General features: G+C 48.7%; 3 protein-coding genes across 6 annotated transcripts; 1 reads left to right on the plus strand and 2 right to left on the minus strand.

The window, feature by feature from the left end:
• Window positions 1-124: 124 nt before the first annotated feature.
• On the minus strand, window positions 125-6,036 carry FBXO2 (F-box protein 2). Of its 2 annotated transcripts, XM_064470548.1 has the most exons (7): window positions 5,902-6,036; window positions 5,109-5,235; window positions 4,089-4,364; window positions 2,844-2,970; window positions 2,651-2,746; window positions 2,142-2,277; window positions 125-1,741 (listed from the first exon to the last, which is right to left on the minus strand). In XM_064470548.1, exons 3-7 carry the CDS (start codon window positions 4,336-4,338, stop codon window positions 1,607-1,609), a joined length of 744 nt encoding a protein of 247 aa, XP_064326618.1. In that variant the 5' UTR covers window positions 4,339-4,364; window positions 5,109-5,235; window positions 5,902-6,036; the 3' UTR covers window positions 125-1,606. The 2 variants fall into 2 exon arrangements, with proteins under 2 accessions (XP_064326618.1, XP_064326617.1); XM_064470547.1 differs by lacking the exon at window positions 5,109-5,235.
• LOC104039680 (F-box only protein 6) lies at window positions 4,160-10,441 on the plus strand. 3 transcript variants are annotated; one of them, XM_064470544.1, is made up of 6 exons: window positions 4,160-4,289; window positions 6,698-7,027; window positions 7,652-7,778; window positions 8,495-8,590; window positions 8,928-9,063; window positions 9,741-10,441. In XM_064470544.1, the coding sequence occupies exons 2-6, from the start codon at window positions 6,769-6,771 to the stop codon at window positions 9,885-9,887; spliced, it is 765 nt and encodes a 254-aa protein (XP_064326614.1). In that variant the 5' UTR covers window positions 4,160-4,289; window positions 6,698-6,768; the 3' UTR covers window positions 9,888-10,441. The 3 variants fall into 3 exon arrangements, with proteins under 3 accessions (XP_064326614.1, XP_064326615.1, XP_064326616.1); XM_064470545.1 differs by lacking the exon at window positions 4,160-4,289 and adding an exon at window positions 6,018-6,096; XM_064470546.1 differs by lacking the exon at window positions 4,160-4,289 and adding an exon at window positions 6,105-6,168.
• On the minus strand, window positions 9,375-17,879 carry MAD2L2 (mitotic arrest deficient 2 like 2). The gene is made up of 9 exons (XM_064470550.1): window positions 17,772-17,879; window positions 15,428-15,479; window positions 15,074-15,192; window positions 14,454-14,525; window positions 13,421-13,521; window positions 13,206-13,300; window positions 13,017-13,090; window positions 11,857-11,949; window positions 9,375-11,566 (listed from the first exon to the last, which is right to left on the minus strand). The coding sequence occupies exons 2-9, from the start codon at window positions 15,465-15,467 to the stop codon at window positions 11,525-11,527; spliced, it is 636 nt and encodes a 211-aa protein (XP_064326620.1). The 5' UTR covers window positions 15,468-15,479; window positions 17,772-17,879; the 3' UTR covers window positions 9,375-11,524.
• Between the last annotated feature and the right edge of the window lie 8 nt (window positions 17,880-17,887).

Here is a 17,887-nt window from a genome sequence, read left to right on the forward strand (position 1 = left end):
CTGGGAGACCCATATACTACACAAGATACTATGACTCCTGTGCCTTGGATAGGACTGTTTGCCGCTGCTCCATATAACTAACAGAAAAAGCACAGGACACAAATACCCAGCACACGAGGGTAGATCCACACACGATTGTGTCACTTTATTAAGCTTGCCTGGACTCTGGCTTGGCACGGCTGTGGTTTGGAAGGCCAGTGTGCCCTCGGCGTCCAGGCGCAGCAGTGCAGAAAGCCCAATGAAGCAGAGCGTGCACGAAGCGACCAGCTCGGAAGCTCTCCCCTTCGGTGACACGTAATAGTACACTGCCTTTCTAATGGTGCACTTTGATGCAAAGTGACATTCAAGTACGTATGCGCCAGCAGCCCCAGAAGGGAAGACAGACAAATGGACACAAAAATGTAAGTGCCTATCTCTCTAGGCAGCCCCAGCTCTGTTAAGCAGGTGCACTTCCGAGAGGACTGCCTAGCAGGGACAGGCTTGGCTCAGGGAAGCTTGCGTGTCTCTCTGTTCAGGGTGGTGGCTTACAGCCCTGAGTGATATCAAGAGGCACTAGTGGGAGTACGTACGAAGTGCTGTCTCACCAGTGAGCGTATTGAGTGGAGGCAGACCTGTACTTTTTGCAGACACCATTAATAGCAGGAAGAACTGAGGTCAAGTGGGGCTAACAGCAACTTTCTGTGAAGAATAGCTCCTGCCTGCACAGTCATACTGTGTGACCAGGGTGCTTGTTGCATGAAGCACGCAGAGGCCAGGAAGGGGTAAATGAGTTTGTAGTTTGTTCCTGAACCCCCTCCCTAATTTGCTTCAAACCCATTTCCCAAAGTCCTTGTCTCTCTCGCAGCTATTATTCTCAGCTGCTGAGGGAGCCCAGTGAAGCCCCAGAGTTCGTCACCAGAGAGGTTTCAGCTCCCAGCACTTCCCTTGATAAATGAATGCTGGGAACAGTGTAAGAGAAAAGGATCCAATCCCTATTGCTTTGCATTATCATCACCAAAAATTAAGCACTTGGCAGCCAAGCTAGAGCTCCCGTGAGGCAAGCAATGACATCTATTGTTTATAAATGGGAGAAGCCAAGGTTCTTACTGCAGGTCATGAGAGCAGTTGATGACGGAGATGTGACAGGGCTCTGCGTTTCCCTGGTATGCTCTCAGACACAAGGCCTATGCTTTTCTTTCCTCCCTTTTTTTTTTTCCTGTTCTTTAACCTCCAGAAAATAATGCCTGCAGTACTGCTTAAAGGTAAGAGGTGCCCACGTCTGGGAAGCAGGTGGGAGGGGTGCCTAGCTTGGGCTGGGTGCTAGGGATTAGTGACTTAGGAGAGAAGTAAAGTCTGCAGAATTTCTAGGTGGTCTCATGTCCAACGGAGAACATCAGTGAAAGCGGCGAGGCCGAGTCTAATGTGGTGCATTTGCAAATCTATTCACATTCTTTGCGTAGTCCCCTTGAGGAAAGACGGGTGGTGGCTCCTGGCATCTCGCCCCATTCATACACAGAAAGGTTGTATGCTCTACAGCCCAGAAGCAGCACCATGCAGAAACCATCCAAAGGCCATGGGATGCCCTGAGGGAAGTCAGCTCCAGCATGCAGGCCCCAGTTCAGCACGGCTATGGCTCCACTGTCACGCTGCTGTTGGTAACACGTACGCCATACCATCCCTTCCAGAATAGTGTGTCCTGGCCACCGTGTTCGAAGCGGACAAAGCGGACCCCAGGCCCATAGTTGGAAAAGGTGTGGGAGATCTTTGGGATGAGACAAAATGGTTGTTGGTAAGCGACAAACCACCTGTGAACCTTACCCTTCTTTAGTGCCCAGAGCCTTCAAACGCCCCTGCCTGAGTCATACCTACCAGCCTGGGTAATAATGAGGACACTTCCACTGGGAGTTACTGGGAAGAGCTTTGATCCCATTATTGTTCAGAGGCCATTGAACCTCTCCCAGCTGGGCATCTCCATCTTACGCATGCAGTGGTGGCTCAGCAAGTTTTATGTAAGGCAGCCTTCCAGCATCATGGTGCCACAGAACACGACAGAGTCGCTGCCGCCACCTCCTCCAGGGGAATCTTCTGCTTCCCTCTACTTGAAAATATTCCCCATTCATGCAAGTTGGGTGTCACTTGCTGAGCCTGCAGCTGTAACTCACCTCAGTCCAGTTGGCATCGTTGCCCTCTGGGATGTCAATAGTCTCACTTTTGTACTCAGCCAGAACATCCTCATTCTCTGAGAGCAGCTTCACACAGAGCTCATAGAGGCAGCCGGCGTCACTGCGTCCTGCATACCTGCAAGGAGATCCGAGCTGCTAGCCTTACCTGTGTGAACTCGGCAAAGAGCCGGAGCAGCAGCTGCATCTGGCTGAATGCAGGCTCTACCAGTCTCACCAAGCTACTGGGGCCTTGGTTTGAGGTGGAAATCTGTAATGGCTCTTACCCCTACCCACCACCTCCCCTCATTCACAGCAGGAACCTAGTCTTTAGAGGCAATACACACCAACAGTTTGAAGCTTGTGGGAGCTGCTGATGGCTCTGTAAGCCAAGACCCAGCCCTGTGTCACACCTAGGTGATCGGGCTGCTGGGGTTTTAAGGTCCACTGCAGGTATAAGCCCTCCCTTTCTTGACTCTCTACCTGCCTTCTGAGGCATCCTTGCTACTTACCAGTCTTTTACCACAACTTTAGGCTGGGTTGTATCCATCAGCTCTTCCCAGTAGCCCTCAGCCCTAAGGTCAATGACCTGAGCCTTTTGACACCACCTGAAATGTAAGATGTTAATTGGCATCACAGTCTCTCCTGGGAGCGGGGGAATCAAAAATGTCCCCTTCCCTGAATAAGAGAGGAAAGCAGCCTTACTCATAAGATGTAACAAAGTATTTATGGACCTCTTCACTAGGGAATTCTTTTCCAAAGTCTCCAGGGAGCTCTTCAATTTTCCAGCCATCACCTCCATTCTCTACCTCTCCCCAGTGCTGCAAGTCCTCTGCAAATGGCAGAAAAGAGGTTCGGATGAGTCTTAGTTTCTGTGGGCCTGGGTGAGCTGATCTTCTTCCACTGGAACCTTTCTCTGGCTTGTAAAAAGTTTGCTGTTGGTGCAGCACTAATTTTGTATGTAACCTACGGAGATGTTTAAGTAGAAGTCAGGCAAATACCTTCAGTCTGGTTGAACTCTAATATTAACAAACTTTAGCATTCCCCACCAAAACAGCTATGTATGTGTGGGTTTACTTAAAGTACTCCAGTGAAATTATTTGGGTATTCTGAACTGTGTGTCAGCACTTTCAGCTTTGTAACATAGGAATAGCCTGGGGAGAGATGCTGACTGCTTTATTTCTAAATTTTCTGAGTTGCTAAGTGTATTTTTAGAAGCAGTATGGCCCTAAACATTGGGATTTTCTGGTCTTAGCCAGAGGGAACATGCATGTTGGAAAAGCTTGCAGAAAAATAATCTGTAAACAAAATGGAGAAGCTGTGTTGATATTGCTTTGGTCTATGATGTGTGAAATATATTTGTTGCTGCTTGGGTTATGAGGCTTGGTTACTGCTGCTTATTGCTAAGCATCTTGTAGACCTGGCAAGCGAAGCTCATGGATTATCAGAATAATGGCAAATGGGGTATGTGCACAGCTCTAACATGGGCAGTAGTAAGGAGGGCACAAACAAGACTTGCCTGAGCTGCTTCAAGGAAGGAGGCCTGAACTGCCTGCTGAGCTAAGGGCAGACTAGCCCCTGAGTGGGGAAAGGCTTGATCTTCCCTGTCGTGGTTTGGCAAGAAGCAGTCTGGAAACCCAGATGCCACTACCATGGCTGCACTGGACAGGGGTTCTGCAAAGGATGTTTTTGTGTCTCAGATGTGATTCTGATCCCTGCAGGGGCTTATATATAAAATTGATGTCAAACACAGCCTTTTGCAAAGGCTGATTATCAAAGGCCTTCATGCCTATTAAATGATTTAACTGCATGCATTAAGTGATTTGACTCGGGCAAGAATAAAATGCTGCAACCTGATAGCAACAAATTTTTTTTTTTTTCAGAGACTGGAGATGCCCAGTGACTGGTCATCTCTATGAAACCTTGGGGCTTGTTACGCTTGTCTCTCACCTTCGCCACAGGGGTTCTTGATGAGATTCTTCTTTTTTTTACTCAGGAAGTAGAAGTTCTGCCAGTTCTCTGCATTCTCCTGTGACTCTGCTCCAGTGAGGCCTTCCTGCTGACACTTCAGGATCCAAAGCGCAGCTCCATCGACCAGGTTCTTCCACTGGCAGCAGACCAGGCGGCACGCCAGCACCAAATCCGCTGCAGGTATGGAGGCCAGGATTCTGATCAGGACCGCCTCAGGGAGGGACTCCATCCTCAGGCCAGGCTGGATGGAGCTTTCTGAGGGAAGAAGGGGGAAAGGAGTGGTGACACAGTAGTCCTTCAGATATGGGGTTCCCCACCCTCAGTGATGTCAAATCTGATAATTTAGAAAAAAGGGGAAAACAAGCATGTTATCTGAAAGCATGATTTTGGGGGTATAGATTGCTTCCTAACCTCAAGGCTTCCTGGCCTCTATTAAGTTAATACCCTGAAGCATGTGAGCAGATTAATATTTTATGTTCTAAGAGAAGCCCTCAGTAAAATCCGTCCACAAAATGCAAGTACTTGACATCTGCAATTGGGAACAGTGTCAGTTTCCCAGACTGGAGTTAGTCCTTCCAGAAATCTCTACTGCTGCAAAAATCAGCTGCTTAGTAATGACTTCTTCCGCAGAGGGAGGCATCTGGGTGTTTGTTATGCCTTTAAGAACATCACTGATACCAAACGCTGCAGAGCAGTGCCTAAATACCAGTGGTGAGCATCTTGCCAACCACATCTGCAGTGGTTCGTTCTATATCTGAAAGCCCTTCAAGGGGCTGGCACTTAATCTCCTTAGCCATGAGCCCCTATAAAGTACAGGCCCGAGGACAACTGAAAATAACTCAGTTGATATTCTCTAATATTCCTTTTTCTATGGCCTTAAAACCTGAGCAATTTAAAGTCAGAAGCGTGTGCTTTAACTCCCAATGGCACTCTGCTGCCCTGAGCTGAAGGGCCAGGTGCTGCAGGAATAAGGGAGGAGGTGCGGATTCAGAGCCCCACGTCATCAGTGTGGGGTGCGCTGTGACACCGCTTTTATCTCAGCTGAGTTCTGGTGCTGGAGGAGCTGCTGCGACTGCGGGGAGCTGCACAGATGCAGCCAGACTCCTGAGGAGTTGAGTCATTAAGCCTAGGAGAGGGATAGAAACAAAGCAGGTGAAATATCCTGACAGGCTGCTTGACGAAATATGGCAGTGCCAAATCTGGCGAGGGAGGGAAGAGATAGGGAGTCGCTACTGTAACAGCATCCTAAATCTACTTGTTCCAGATGCAGAGCTATCGTGTGTCCTCTGCCTGCACTGCAGACAGCAAGAGGAAACTGTCACTTAAAATTCCCTGGCTTTTATGGGGGTAGCATTGGCGATTTCCCTTTTTTTTTTTTCCAACCTTCAACCAGACTCCTGAAGAGTAAAATGTGATTTTAAGAAAAAAGAGGGGTCGTGGAGGTTCCGTGTGCCGCAGGATGCTGCGTCCTCCGCCGGCGCTCTGCCCGCTGACGGCTCTCCCCGCGCAGCGAGCTTCCCCACGCCCTCGGGGAAGGGGTGAAGGTCCCCGGCTGGCCTTCCCCTCCCGCTCCCACCCGCAGCATCCCAAAGCCGGTCCCACCGGCAGAGACCTCCCGCCCCAAGCCCTGCTGGGGCGCACACCGGCTCCCTGTCTGCGCCCCCCACCCCGCGGTGCTGCCCCGCCGAGACAGGCTGGGAGGAACCCGCAGGGTAACGGGGGGGGGGCTCGGGGTGACCCCGCACCCCCACCCCCCCCCCCCCACGGCACGGCTGGCGCCGAGCGCTCCTACCTCAGGCGCTGCTCGGCGGGCGGGCGCGGGGCCGGGGCGGGCGGGCCGGGGCCGGGCCTGGGCCGGGCCGCCCTGATAAAGGCCTCCCCCGCCGGGCGCCGCCTCCATCCCTGCCCGCCCGCCCCGCGCCCCGCCCGCTGCGGAAGGGCCGCCGCCGCCTCACATCCGTGTCCGGAGGGCGCAGGCGGAGCCCAGGTGGGGCCGGGGCCGGGGCCGGGCGTGGGGGGCCGGGCGGGGCGCGACGGCCCGGCCCACTCGAGCCCCCGGGTGCGGGCGCTTTGTCGTGTCGTGAATTGAGGGGCTGGAGCGCGTCCAGAGAAGGGCAGCGGGGCTGGGGCAGGGTCTGGAGCACAAGTGTGCTGGGGGGCGGCTGGGGGAGCTGGGGGGGTTTAGCCTGGAGAAGGGGGGGCTGAGGGGAGCCCTTCTCGCTCTCTGCAGCTGCCTGAGAGGGGCTGGAGTGAGGGGGGGTCGGTCTCTGCTCCCAAGTCACCAGTGACAGGACGAGAGGGAACGGCCTCAGGCTGCGCCAGGGGAGGTTTAGGTTGGATATTGGGAAAATGCCTTCCCTGCCAGAGCGGTCAGGCCCTGGCACAGGCTGCCCAGAGAGGGGGGGGAGTCACCATCCCTGGGGGCGCTCAGAAATGTGCAGACATGTCACTTGGGGACATGGTTTAGGAGGCCTGGGGGTGCTGGGTTGGGGGTTGGACTTGGTCCTAGAGGTCTTTTCCAACCTTCATGATTCTATGATTCTGTAGTTCTGTTAGTAACTAGTCAAAACTCTGCTTGCTTCCTAAAGTGCTGTAGCTGTTGGTGCCCTAGGGATTTTTCCATCGCCCTACTACCCGTCACAGAAGCTGGCAGTCTGTGATGACAACCATTTGCCACCTCCCGGAAGATGTCCTGGTGGAGCTGCTTTCCCTGCTCCCAGCCCAGGATCTGATCTGCACCTGCAGGCTGGTCTGCAGGCAATGGCGCTACGTGGTGGATCTGACCACCCTATGGAAGCGCAAGTGCCAGCGCGAGGGGTTTTATATCCAGAATTTGGACAGAAGTATCTCTGACTGGAAGACCTTCTATATGCTCTGTAGCTTGAAGAGAAACCTCATCAAAAACCCCTGTGCTGAAGGTTTGTTTAATTACTTATAGTAGGGAGCTAAGGGAGTTTCGTCGTAGTCAGGATGAGTCAGTGTCCTGTGTTGCTCAAGTACTGCTGGCATTGTGGGACTGTCCAGCTACTGATGGATTGCTGCTGGGTCAGATCCACAAGTAAACATCTGCAATAAAACCACTGTGGGTAGATAAAGTATTGGTAAATATGTATCTGTGGTTGCTGCCACAAAAAATTTCTGGAGTTACTAAGGCCCCAGCACTGCAGACAGCAATGGTTAATTTGCACAGCACGTACAATAAGGTCATGAAACTATCGGGTTTCAGGATTAAACATTCAGGTAGCTGGGGAGTTTTTGTTGTCAAAGACTTGACTAGTACAACTACAGGAGTTCTGCTTTATGACTGATTGAGTTTCTGATGTGGTCAGAAGGTTGCTACCTGTTGTCCTAGCTGCTGACAGCCACGTGAAAAGTAATGGCAACATAAAGGCAGGAGTCACTTTCAGCTGTAGGAAGAATACAGCCTATCTGAAAACTCATCAGAGTAGGTTCCTAGTACTCTTCTGTAGCCGATTCTTTAACAAAGCAGAGATACTGCTGGAAACTGAAGTTCCACTCGTCTTCGATATCTATGTTTTTAGAGAATTTTCGGCACTGGAAACTGGATAATAATGAGGGAGATAAATGGAAGATTGAGGATCTGCCTGGAGCTCATGGAACAAACATACCAGACCCCAAAGTACAAAAATACTTTGTCACTTCATATGGGTAAGAACTGGATTCCAGTAATCTGGAGCTGGGAGACCTGCTTCCTCCTGTCTGCCTGCAAGGCACTATGGTTAGGTGGCTTCAGGCAGGTCACTGAGCCTTAGCCCATGTGTGGCAAAAAGGAGGACTTTAATTAGTTAACCTTTTATACAAGTTAGTCTAAAGAGACAGGTGTACGGCTGAATTAATTGCAGCAAGTGCTAAATTTCTGTCCCTACTAGGAAATTCCTGTAACTTCTTTATAGTCATGATAATCCACAAGATATCAGCTTCTCCTGTATCAAAAGTGGTGAGCAAACGTTAATTTTGGCAAGCTAATCAGAGGCACCTACCTGACCAGGCCAAAGCTCTGTAACCTCTAGGAGTGGTAGGTGTGTTTGTCATGGTAACAGCTTGCAAGAAAAGCTGTCAACAGGAGGATTAGCTGCTTTTTTACATCCCTTAAGCAGTAGTTTCCTGTTACCAATATATACTCTACAAGCATAGGGACTCCTCTTAATCTAGCTTGTAGGTAACTATTCTTTTTATCTGGGGGTGAAGCTAATTCACTTCCTTATCTAGTTCTGGCTACAGAAAAAGGCATGGCTTAGCCATGTCAGCCTTGTGGGCCTTCAAGGTCTGTGTGGGCTTTTGGTGAGAGTAAAGCTGTTGGGGAAAGTGTGGACACTGAGAAGGAAGAGATGTGTTTTGTGAAGTTCTGAATATTTCTATTGCAGACCATGCCTCAAGTCTCAACTCATTACTCTGCGTAAAGAAGGATACTGGAATCAGCTGATGGATGAGAAACGGCCCGAAATTGTAGTCAAGGACTGGTAGGTGTATGCACTGAACACTAGAATTTCTGGCATTGGCTTAGAGATAAGTTGGGCCTCTGAAGCTTTTTGTGCTATAAAATTACTTCTTTTTCCTTTTGGACTGGTAGTTCTTCAGTAAAGCATAAGCTAAATCTAAGTTTATTCAGTGGGCTGTAAGGAGGTGACAATCCTGTGAAGAACAGGATAGCTACAAGTTTTAGAACTTCTTCATAGCTATGGGGATGACGTTCCTTTTTCTCTACAGACAGGGATCCCCTTGGAGACTGTTCTTGAATGCTAAAAACTGGACTCTGTATAGACAACCCTGCTCCTTGATTCCTCCCTGCCTCTCTAGGTATGCTGCCAGGTTTGACTGTGGATGTCGCTATGAACTTACAGTGAGGCTGCTTTCTGAAGACTACATTGTCCTTGAGGAGTTCCACCCCGAGCCAGTGGTTATAGAGCAGTGGAGTGATGCAATGTGGAGAGAGGTAAGCAGCAGCCCTGGGGGCAGTAGCTTTACATCAGTATTGTGACACTTGAATCCTGCAAGTCTTTACCTGGCCAAAAGTTCCAAGTGGACCTGCTTTCTGTGCTCTTCAGCCTCCTCTACTCAATACAAAAGGTTATGTCTTTGCTGTTGACAACGCTGAAGAAGCAATAGTGCCATGAGGAGCTAGGTGCGGTTTGTATGTGCCCAGGGTTTTCTAGAGTATCCCCCAGGCTTCTGTGTTGTTTTAGCTCAGTCTCTTTAACTGTTTCTGTTTTTCACTTAAGGTTTGGTCTAAATAAGTTACAAGAGCACAGTTCTTGTTTTTATTGATCAAAAAAACTTTGTTTAAAACTACTGCATGGATGTAATTTAAAGGATTGCAGACATTACTTAAACTCGTTTAACTGGTTTGACTGTAGATTACCTGTTACACTGTTGCCTACATGACTCTAAGCTTAACCTTAAGTTTGACTGGGAGAGGATTTCAGGGCAGAAGGCTGAATGACAGGGTTTTTTCCCATCCCTCAAAAAGGGGCATGATGCACTTTTATTAAAAAGGCATCTTAGAATGAGATTTTCCTGAGTCCAAGACTTGCATACTCTAGTTCTCCTAGCTTCTAGGTCAGTGCTGATTTATTTAAGCAAATTAAGACACACTTTCTTCTTTCTCTCCAGATTTCTCACACCTTCCAGAATTACCCAGCTGGAGTTCGTTACATCTGGTTTCAGCACGGAGGCCAAGACACCCAGTTCTGGGCAGGATGGTATGGGATCCGAGTGACAAACAGCAGCATCACCATTGGGCCCCTGACACAGTTATGAAGGCACAATATATATAGTTGCTTTTTTACCTCAGGACTGTAACCAGGTGGTCTCAGGTGCATTTATTTGTCTGTACTCTCTGGGCGAGTGTCCTGGCTTTGTACTTGCACAGTTGATCTCTGATACAAGCAGCTAGTTCTCCTTGTTCACAGCAGAACTTGTGCAGGCCCAGCCCTTTGGAAGGACTTCTGTCTTCATCCTTCATCCTCCTGTGCTATCGACGTCACTGCAATTACTAGTGACCTTGCGCAGGAGGACTAGGACAATGAAATGTCGTCTCCTCTAGTTTACGTCCTTGTGCTACAGCCAAACGCTAGGTCTTAAATAGAAACTATTTCTTGTGTTTATGGAACTTATGAAAAATAAGGTTAAAATTTTTCATTTCAGATTAGCAATGCTGTCCTCAAGGGCTCTGCTATGGAGAGACATGTTTTGTATGGTATTTCTGTGGTTTAGTTTAATTATGTATCTTTCATGTATCTTTCACATCAGACCTTTCATAGCATAAGGAAACTATTAACCAACCCTTTTTCATAAATGCTGTGTCACTGGTACTTAACTGCTTACTGTTTTCTGTAAGTGTATATGATCGAAGTGGCAAATACCCTCACTGACTGAATACGGCCCATGGTTGTTAGAATAAACAGCCAGAGAGGCAGGAGATCAGGAGTCCCGTAAGGTGGCTAGCTTACAAGAAGTGCCTTTTGATTGTGCTGGGCTTTTTCCATATTATCTTTGTACTACCAAAGTGCTTGGTTTGTACTGAATGGTCTAACCCTATATAAAATGTTAAAGCAATGCACAACCTGGATCTGTAGTATTCTTGCACTTTTTACTTGGAGGAAGCAGGGAGGCACTATACTGGCTGTCTTATCAAATTGTCTGACCTACAAGCTCAGCTCAATACCGCAAACCATGTCTTCTACCCCTGTATGCAAAGAGCCAATACTGAGGCCTTCCATCTCCTTTGTCAGGTGTAGGATTAACCTTGCTCATGGGTGAAAGCTCTCCTGTGGAAAGGGCGGGACACCAAGGCTGTATAGGAATTGATAGATCCCACATATGTACCAGAAAAGGTGTGGAAAGGTGGTGGAAGCTCCACACAAATACTTCCTCACTTGGTGGGGGGAGGCTGGTTTGGACAGAACTCAGCCTAGTTCAACTGGGGTAAAACTTAGTATTTATTGAAGACTACTTGGGACAGTCACAGTGGACAGACACTACATAAGGCCTCACTCACCCTTATTACGAGTCCATTGCTCTCGTGGAGCCTATAGCGTATCACTGCGTATCACTACCACTGTGCAATGGCGATGCCCTGTTAAGGCGAGAACTGGATTTGTACAAAGCGCTGACTGCACTCTGCAGCTGGCTATATCCTGCCCCTGCCCCCAGGGATTCACTGTAACAAAGCCCATACTCACTCTCACACGTGAGCGTACATGGGAACAGGCTCTGGCTCCACATTCCAAGTCAGTTCTATATACAGTGGTAAGAGCACTTGAAATAAAGAGGCAGCAGCTGCTCTACATTCACCCAGAAGGCCAGCTGAAGAGACGGTTATCAAGGTACAGCTTGTGAGATATCTTATTCCACTGGAAGATCAGATGAGGCTTGAAGGCAAGGAAGATTTGAAATCAGGTGCCTTTGTGGGCTCGCTCTTCTACATATAGCTGCATCTGGAAGAGAGAAACGAGCATCAGTTCTGTTAATACGCAGGTAGGTGAATGGAAGTCGCCTGCAACAAGCTAAATAGGAAGAGTTTGTACCTTCCCCCATAGCCAGGTTTCGTATTTTGAGTCTTGCCCTGTTTTGATTACTGGCACAGGCATCTGCAAGACTAGGCAATGCTGCTTGGCAATATTACAACCGTTAGCCTACGGAAAATGGCAGAGCTGGCGTCAGAGGAGACAAAGCTTAGAACCCCATGCAGTTTCAGCCACCTCTTGGGCCAGAACGCTCTGCTCACCTTTAAGATATCTGATGTCATAGTTTTCAGGGGAATAAGCCGGGGGTCATGCATGTGCACATCTTGCTCATCGGCGAGGATCCACGGGAAATCCTAGGGGCAGGAACACAAGGCGCTTTATTTGCAGCGAGGCTGGCAGACTCTGGAGGTCAGCTCTCTTTCTCAGCACTAGGTCAGCATTAAGTGAATGACAGATCTAGTAGCTGAGGGAAGAACCGGGTACTCAAACCTTTCATAACAGCAAAACTTAACACTTGCAGACTGGCCCTGAGACTCGGCATAATTATCTTCAATTACATTGAACCATAGTGTTAACCCACTTTCCTTATTCCAAAGGTGATACCTCTCTTCCTTAAAAGATAAACTCTTAGCTGTTCTGAGCTAGTATTTTATATTCATTATACCAGGTCTTAACTGCAACTCCAAAATGCTCAGGGCATGGATTTCTGTCCTCCCTTGCAAGTGTAAAGGTTGGCCCTCTATACTACCAGTTACCATTGCTAAGCAGTACAGAGCAGACTTCCACTTTGAAACAATTTTATACTTTACTAGCTTTATTTATTATGCCTTAGGACACCCAAAATAACTTGGCTCAGGTAAGAAGGTTTCCCTGTACCTAAGCAAGGATTCTGGGGAAAAAAAAAAATACTGCTTTAAGAAGTGATCTGCACACACTTTTCCTGCAAGATGAAGTGTAGCCGTGCACCCAAAACCCACTAGTTTCTTTATAAATAGCAGAGATGACTAAGATTCAAGTATCAGTCATCCACACATAGTGGATGGGGATGAGAGGGGTTTGGTGGGTTGTTTTGGTTTCAGGGGTTTGTTTTTTTCACTTAAATTCAAGTACCTATTCTCTATGTCAGAGTACTTTTCAGTGACTGGGCAGGCATCGTGGAGTAAGTATTGTCACAGCCTCATTCAGGCTTTGAAGCATCTCTTGCCTGCAGTTGTGGCTGGTGTGTGGCGAATGTGCTCAGTCACCTCACCAGTGTAAACCATTTTAACACATTCAAAGGAAAAGTGTGAAGTGCATCATGTAAAGCTAACACGTGTTCAAAACATCTAGCAGCCTCAACCTTAGAGATGCCAAAACTCTTCTAATTTCTAGTCTTTGCAGGTTGCTCACCTGCAATCAGATAGCCAAAGATATCACTCACCTTTATCACCTGGATCTTTTCCATGTTCCGTGTGGCAGCCTCCCGTGTGTGAACCAGAACTGTGAAGGTGCAACCTGCAAGAGAAACGGTAGCTGCAGATCGGGGGCCAGTGAACAGGGGATCGGACGCTACCTAGTGTTGTCTCATGTCAAGCACTGCCATGCTGTTAGCCTGTATGGACTTGTTTACCTGGGGGATTGTTGTCAAGCACAGCATCGCACACACTGATCTTCAGGATGAAGGCACGCAGTAACTGCTCCACGTGGGACAGCAGGGACTCCGAACTGTTGAGAGATACCAGTTGTTATGGCCACGCAGCAGAGTACTGGGGCCTGGAGCTGCTTCCGAAACACCTGCAGAGGCAGGTGTGGGATGCCACGGGCAAGCAGGAATGGAAACTTTACCTAATGGAGAGAAGAGGTGGCTGGGTGATCTCAAAGACAAATCGCTCCACAGGGTGGTGCTCTTTATCCAGGATTACAACTACAACTTTCTCCACATCATTCTGCAAGAACAAAGATAGAAAAAATAAAATCGCTTCCTTAAAACAAGCTTTCTTCTGCCTGTGGTGTGCTTTACATACTTCTGATAAGCACACTCCCACTTTATTTGTTGTGGCTCTCAGCACTAGCAGTTATCCAACACTTGAGCACTATCAGATTATTCTTACTGATAAGAAAAAAATGCTTTTGCAAAGCCATTTCTTGCTAGATGTTAAACTGATAGCTTATTGCTAAGGCCTAGGGAGATGAAGTGCACTAAATAGTACATTTCTCTAGATACCATTTTGGAACAAAGGAGGAAATGTACGGCCATCTCATTGCATCACTCGGGAACGGACAATGCTGGGGAAGTTAAGACGTGCTTAGATCATTGGCCAAATATAGCAGCTTTGTACTACTGTGATGAAAACTGACATTTTCATTCTCTAAATGTGCATTAAGGTTAGCAGATTTTGCAGTCTCTGCTCTTTACAGACAGCATCCTACATCCTGAAATGTTTCTTATGGTCATGCCTTTCTCACAAAACCTAGCGTTCAAACCTACCTGTGCTTGCTGGCTTACAGCAAAGCAGCCCCACTATTCTGGCAAGTAGGTGCTTAAACTTAAATGTATTCCAAAGCAGAATGTTAACTGAATATGTATGATGATGTTCACACAGATGAACACCATATGCGATTAAAACATATAGATGTATATCCTCATGTGTATGTATTAGATGCAACTAAACGCCAGTAACCAGCAGCAAGGCAGGGCCTTACCTGCAAGGAAAGGTTAGGGGTGTTATTTTTATTGTTGCTAGTAACGCTGTCAGCTAGTATATTCTGTATGGCAAATCTGTAAATAAATTTTGCAATGAAGACAGCACTTATGTTCTCTTAATTACTATCAAAACCACTTGCAGTACTTTTGCTAAGGCTCCTAATATGATTTTACCTTCTCGAGCAGCGGCTTTACGCAGTGTAGCGTGTCCTGGATGTACTGATTCAGCTCCGGGTGGCAGGACATCTGTAGCAAATACAGGGAACAGTCAGCTGTGTTCTGACGTCAACCAGGACAACAGTAAAGGGGAAGATTTAAACAGCAGCACCAATGTGTTACAGGGCACTTGAGTCATGCTTCAATTAGAATTTTTCAACACTAAGTTGCCAGTTCAGACCAGTAATTCTTTCATGGAAGGGTTAATGGGCGGAGGCAGATCACTGTACCCACGCTGTTGTAGTTTATGGGGACTATATATCCAATAATAGCAGATTGGGAATAGTATAGTCCAACCATCTCTACTTCCTAGGAAGCATGCTTTCATGTTACCTTACTGCACATAGCTGGGGAAGCCTTGTACTACTGTTGTCCGTGATCTGCTTGTTCCATGAGTACTGCTGTATCCTCAGCTACAGGCCTGTTTTCCCTTCTGACAGGAACTAAGTTCTCTTCAAAAATGAGTTTGCACATTAAAACAAACTCTGGAAGCGATTTAGTTTGTTCTGGTGAGCGTTGACTGATCCCTGCTATTTTGCTTGTCCATGTGGCTGTCAGCTTCCAGGAAAATCTCCTACCTGGACAGGTACATTGTATTTTTTCCTCTTCTGAAAGATCCCAATAGGGTAAACTTCTCTGACATATAATATAAGGTGAACAGCCACTTCCAGAAATTCTGAAAGAACATCTGCAACAACTGAAAAACAAAAGTAAAGGATGCTGAAGTAGGGAGTGGGGGAAGCATGCAGGGCAATACCATATACTCAGAGGAATTTTTTCAAGGTATTTTCCCCTGCATAAATTTCATCTGCTTCCCCTTAGCTGCAGGAAGTTTAGGGATAGAGCAACTCTCCAACAACAGTTCCACAAGCTCACATGCCAACACGATGCCTTGCAAGCATACCAGTTTGCAGCGTAGCACAACACATTACCTTGCCCAAAGTTAAGGTCCTGCCGTGTGAGCGTGGTCATCTTTCACAGAACCTGGAAGTAATCACAAACAATGTATATCCTCTAGCTCCTATATTAATGTAGTCAGCTCACAGAGCCGCCCACCTCCCTAGTGCCGCTGAGCTCAGACCCAAACTGTCCTGTGCGCTCAGTCACAAGCAAACGAGCACTGCCACGACACATCGGCAGGGCCCACCATGAACAGCTGAAGCACCTTCCATAACCAACAACACCCGTCAGAAGTCACCAGGAGTGCAAAAACAAAAGTCAGCATCATTGCTGTGTTCTGGCTCATGCTCAGATTGATAGATTGCTCATAATGTAAGTCCTGCTTTTTTTAATTGGGTTTTATTTAAGAAAACGGTGAAAAATCTGTCCAGTTCATAGTTCTTCACTGCCTCCCTTTTTGATGCACTTTGCTAGGACTGGAGAATTCATGATTCCTAAGACACAGGACAGTTTAGACAATCACCTTTTAGTAGCACAAGGAACACTTTTTTTCTCAGTGTTACGGGTTTATTCTCACCATGCCACCATGAAAGGCTAGGCTGTGCACTACACAACACAGGTACTCATCTCTGCCCACTACCAACAGCTTGAGTGTCTCTCTCTAGTCCCAAGGAAGCCAAACCCTGCACAGCTGCATAAGTTATAGAGTTTGTCACACAGGATCATAGAATCATGGAGTATTTCAAGCTGGAAGGGACCCATAAGGATCATGGTGCCCAACTCCCTGCTCCTCGCAGGACTACCTAAAACTAAACCGGACACTCCTTGAACTCTGACAGCCTTGGGGCTGTGACCACTTCCCTGGGGAGCCTGAAATTTGTGACAGTTATAAAGGGCAGCACATTAGATAGCCGCACTGCCTACCGCGTGCCAACAATCAAAACAGCAGACACCGGGGCTCAACTTCCCAACAGCTTTCCTTATATAGTGCAGAACATGCCTTACACATTTTAACCTACAGTGTACATACTTTTCTATTACATTTTAATTTGTTTCATTATTTTGCCCTCGCTCTTGCATGCATGCAAACTCTAGCCACTAACAGCAGCACCATTTTTCATAAACTGTAGCTGTCTTTAAATGCCTCCAGGAGCACTGTGGCTCCATCACTAACACAGGTGTCTTACACAGACCTCTGACAAGCCACAGGCATGCCAATCAGTTGCTTAGCCACTGATTTTCAAGCTGCTTCAGCTGCAACAAACCATGGTTTTCAGCCCTACAAAGACCTTCATAAAATAGGAAGCCGCCCTCCCCGCCCTTTTTAAAGCAGAATCTTACCATCGTATACAAAGGCTCCCTGGAATATTAGAGATCTGCTACAATAAACACAATTAAGATACTTCAGCATCTCTCTAGCACCCCAGCTGCCGTGACCCTCAAATTTGTACAAAAGATCTGTATCAGAATAGCATAAAGTAGCTGTGTTTTTAGAGGTTTAGGTTCACATCCTCACCTAAACATCCCCCTTGATTAAACTGAGGCCCCAGTGAGGCAACAGCATCCCAAGAGACCCGCCCTTAGACACGGTCACAAGGTTAGACCTAAAACCCAGACGTTTAATACTCCCTCAGCTTAAGGTTTTGGAGTAATTGATTAGAGCAACGCTGCAGCTAATAGCCTTTCATCTCTTCAGCTGAATTTGCTGTCCTCTGCGTGTGAGGTCAGTTTCCCGCAAATATCGTCCCACCTTCCCAGCATGCAGACAGCACTGGGGGTCGGCTGGGGGGAGGGAGGAAAAAGAAAGCCTGCACTTCCTTCGAGGTGCTTTCAAGAAGCTAGCAACCCCTCACTGAAGAAGAGGAGGCAGGGATTAGCGTGTCGTTTGCAGTCCATCACCTTCCAAGCGCCCGTGCCTGCTACCCGGGCTCCCGCGCTAGCCCAGGGTATCGAGCGCGGGCCTCCCGCACCGGCGGCGCTGCGCCCTGCCCGCTTCCTGGCTTCAGAGAGGCAGCAGAGCCACCCAGCGCTCCCGCACCGCTTCACACCCGGGTTTCTCTAACGGCTGGGCACACGGCAGGGCAGGGGCGGGCACCCCAGGGCGCCCCGGTCCCGCCGCTCCCCAGCACACGAGCGCTGCCCGTGCCGCGGTACCCCTGCCTGCGCTCAGAGCCCCTGCTGCCGGGCGTTCAGCGCCGCTCCCCGCCGAAGCAGGGCTCCCGCCCTCGCGGAGCCCCCTCAGCACAGCCCTCCGTCCCACCGAGGCTCCCGCCCGTCCACGGGACCCTCGGTGCCCGGCACCGCCTCGCCCCGGCCCGCGGGGACCCCCCGGTGCCCCTTGCCGCCCCGCGCCGAGGCCCGCCCGGTGCCCCTTACCGCCAGCCCGGTGCGGTACCGCCCCGCACCGACCCCCCGGTGACCGACACCGCCGCACCCGCGCAGCGCGGGTGGCCGGGCGGCGGCGCGGGCGTGTGACGTCAGGGCGGCGGGCG

Source organism: Phalacrocorax carbo, chromosome 20, assembly GCF_963921805.1.
Source record: "Phalacrocorax carbo chromosome 20, bPhaCar2.1, whole genome shotgun sequence".
NCBI lineage: Eukaryota > Metazoa > Chordata > Aves > Suliformes > Phalacrocoracidae > Phalacrocorax > Phalacrocorax carbo.